Source organism: Nicotiana tabacum, chromosome 1 (genome assembly GCF_000715075.1).
Source record: "Nicotiana tabacum cultivar K326 chromosome 1, ASM71507v2, whole genome shotgun sequence".
NCBI classification, from domain to species: Eukaryota; Viridiplantae; Streptophyta; class Magnoliopsida; order Solanales; family Solanaceae; genus Nicotiana; species Nicotiana tabacum.
The window spans coordinates 87,952,356-87,954,877 of NC_134080.1; the positions used below are offsets into that span (position 1 = coordinate 87,952,356).

Genomic DNA, 2,522 nt, shown 5'->3' on the forward strand with positions numbered 1-2,522 from the left:
GCCATATCCTGCCTGATCACCTCCCCCCAATACTTCTTAGTCCGCCCTCTACCTCTTCTCGTGCCTTCTACAACAAGCCGTTTGCACCTCCTTACCGGAGCATCTAAGCTTCTCCTCTGAACATGCCCGAACCATCTGAGTCTCGCTTCCCGCATCTTGTCATCAATGGGAGCCACACACACCTTCTCCAGAATATCATCATTCCTAATCTTATCAATCCTAGATGCCCGCACATCCACCGCAACATCCTCATTTCTTCTACCTTAATCTTCTGGATATGTGACTTCTTAAAAGGCCAACACTCCACCCCATACATCATAGTTGGTCTAACCAGCACTTTATAAAACTTACCTTTGAGTATCAGTGGCACTTTCTTGTCGCACAATACTTCAGATGCTAACCTCCACTTTATCCATCCTACCCCAATGCGATGTGTGAAATCCTCGCCGATCTCCCCTCCCCCCCTAGATAACCGACCCAAGGTACTTGAAGCTGCCTGTACTCGGGATGACTTGTGATTCAAGCCTCACATCCACGCCCATTTCCCCCTGCTCAGCGCTAAACTTACACTCCAGGTATTCTATCTTCGTCCTGCTAAGCTTAAAACCCTTAGATTCCAGAGCATGTCTAAACCTCTAGCCTCTCATTAACACCGACTCGCGACTCATCAATCAGAACTATGTCATCGGCGTACATCATGCACCATGGCACATCCCCTTGAATGTTGTGTGTTAATGCGTCCATCACCAGGGTGAATAAGAACGGACTAAGCGCAGAACCTTGGTGTAACCCATGGCAACCGGAAAATCCTTAGACTCGCCTCCTACTGTCCTAACCCGAGTCTTTTCCCCATCTTACATGTAATTAATCACCATAATTTAGGGGATCGACACGCCTTTTGCCTCCAAGCTTCTCTAGATAACTTTTCTAGAAACCTTGTCATACACTTTCTCCAGGTCAACAAACACCATGTGCAGGTCTTTATTCCTATCTCTGTACTGCTCCACCAACCTCCTAACAAGGTGTATAGCTTCAGTAGTAGAACGACCCGGCATGAACCCAAACTAGTTGTCGAAATCAGACACCGTCATCCTCAGCCTTGCTTCAACCACCCTCTCCCACACTTTCATAGTATGACTCAGTAATTTGATACCCCTCTAGTTGTTACAACTGATATCACCCTTGTTCTTATACAATGGGACTATCGTGCTCCACCTCGACTCATTCGGCATTCTCTTCGAGTGAAAAATAACATTCAACAACCTAGTCAGCCACTCCAAACCCGTTTTCCCCACAAACTTCCAAAATTCTATTGGAATCTCATCAGGCCCGGTCGCTCTACCTCTACACATCTTACTCATAGCTCCCACAACCTCCTCAACCTTGATGCGCTTGCAGTACCCAGAGTCACTATGACTCTCGGAATGCTCCAATTCACCTAGCACAATACCCCGATCCCCTACTTCATTAAGAAGTTTTTGAAAGTAGGTCTGCCATCTCCTCTTTATCTGGGAATCTTCCACCAATACATTTCTGTTGTCGTCCTTGATGCATCTCACTTGATCTAAATCTCGAGCTTTCCTCTTTCTCAGCTTTTCCAGCCTAAATAACTTCTTATCCCCGCATTTTTCCCCTAGTTCGTCATACATATGACCATAAGCAGTAGTCTTAGCCTCCATAACTGTCAGCTTCGCTTCCTTCCTAGCTACCTTATACCTCTCCATGCACACTCGCCTATCCTCCTCACCTATGCTCCCCACTAACGTCTGGTATGACTTCTTCTTCGCTTCCACTTTACCTTGAACCACTTCATTCCACTACCAGTCTCCTTTGTGCCTGCCAGAAATGCCCGTCGAGATCACTAACACCTCTTTCGCAGCCTCCCTTATACAGTCTATTGTCGTTGACCACATAGTGCTCGCTTCTTCACTACTCCCCCAAGCTCCCATAGCCAACAACTGCCCATCCAACTCTTAGGCTTTATCCTTAGTTAAGGCTCCCCGCCTGATTCTTGGTCTTCCTCGAGAAGACATTTTCCTCCTCTTCACCGTAACCAATGTTCATCAGTAAGAGCCTATGTCACGTCAGGAGTATTTCACATGGAATCACCTTGCAATCCTTGCACAACCCTCTGCCACACCTCCTAAGGAGGAGATAGTCAATCGGAGTCTTCGCCACCGCAATTTGAAAAGTAACCAAATGCTCCTCCCTCTTCGGGAAGCTAGAGTTTGCAATTACCAACCCAAAAGCCTTAGCAAAGTCCATTAACGAGGTTCCTCCTTCATTCCTCTCCCCAAAATCGAAGCCTCCATGCACTTTGTCATACCCACCTGCGGTCTCCCCAATATGACCATTGAAATCCCCTCCTATTAATAACTTCTCAGCGGGTGGTACTTAACGCATAATCGCATCTAACCCCTCCCAAAATCACTGTTTAACCTCCTCATCTAGGCCCGCATGAGGCGCATATGCGCTAACGACGTTTAGGGTGCACTGTCTAACCACCAACTTAATAATCATCA

At 46.9% G+C, this 2,522-nt stretch overlaps 1 protein-coding gene across 1 annotated transcript; it reads right to left on the minus strand.

The window, feature by feature from the left end:
• Nucleotides 1-1,157: 1,157 nt before the first annotated feature.
• On the minus strand, nucleotides 1,158-1,724 carry LOC142162987 (uncharacterized). The gene has a single exon (XM_075220227.1). It carries the CDS (start codon nucleotides 1,722-1,724, stop codon nucleotides 1,158-1,160), a length of 567 nt encoding a protein of 188 aa, XP_075076328.1.
• Between the last annotated feature and the right edge of the window lie 798 nt (nucleotides 1,725-2,522).

Coding starts and splice junctions, on each gene's coding strand:
- LOC142162987 (XM_075220227.1), bottom strand. CDS start 1,724: ATGGAGAGGTATAAGGTAGCTAGGAAGGAAGCGAAGCTGACAGTTATG.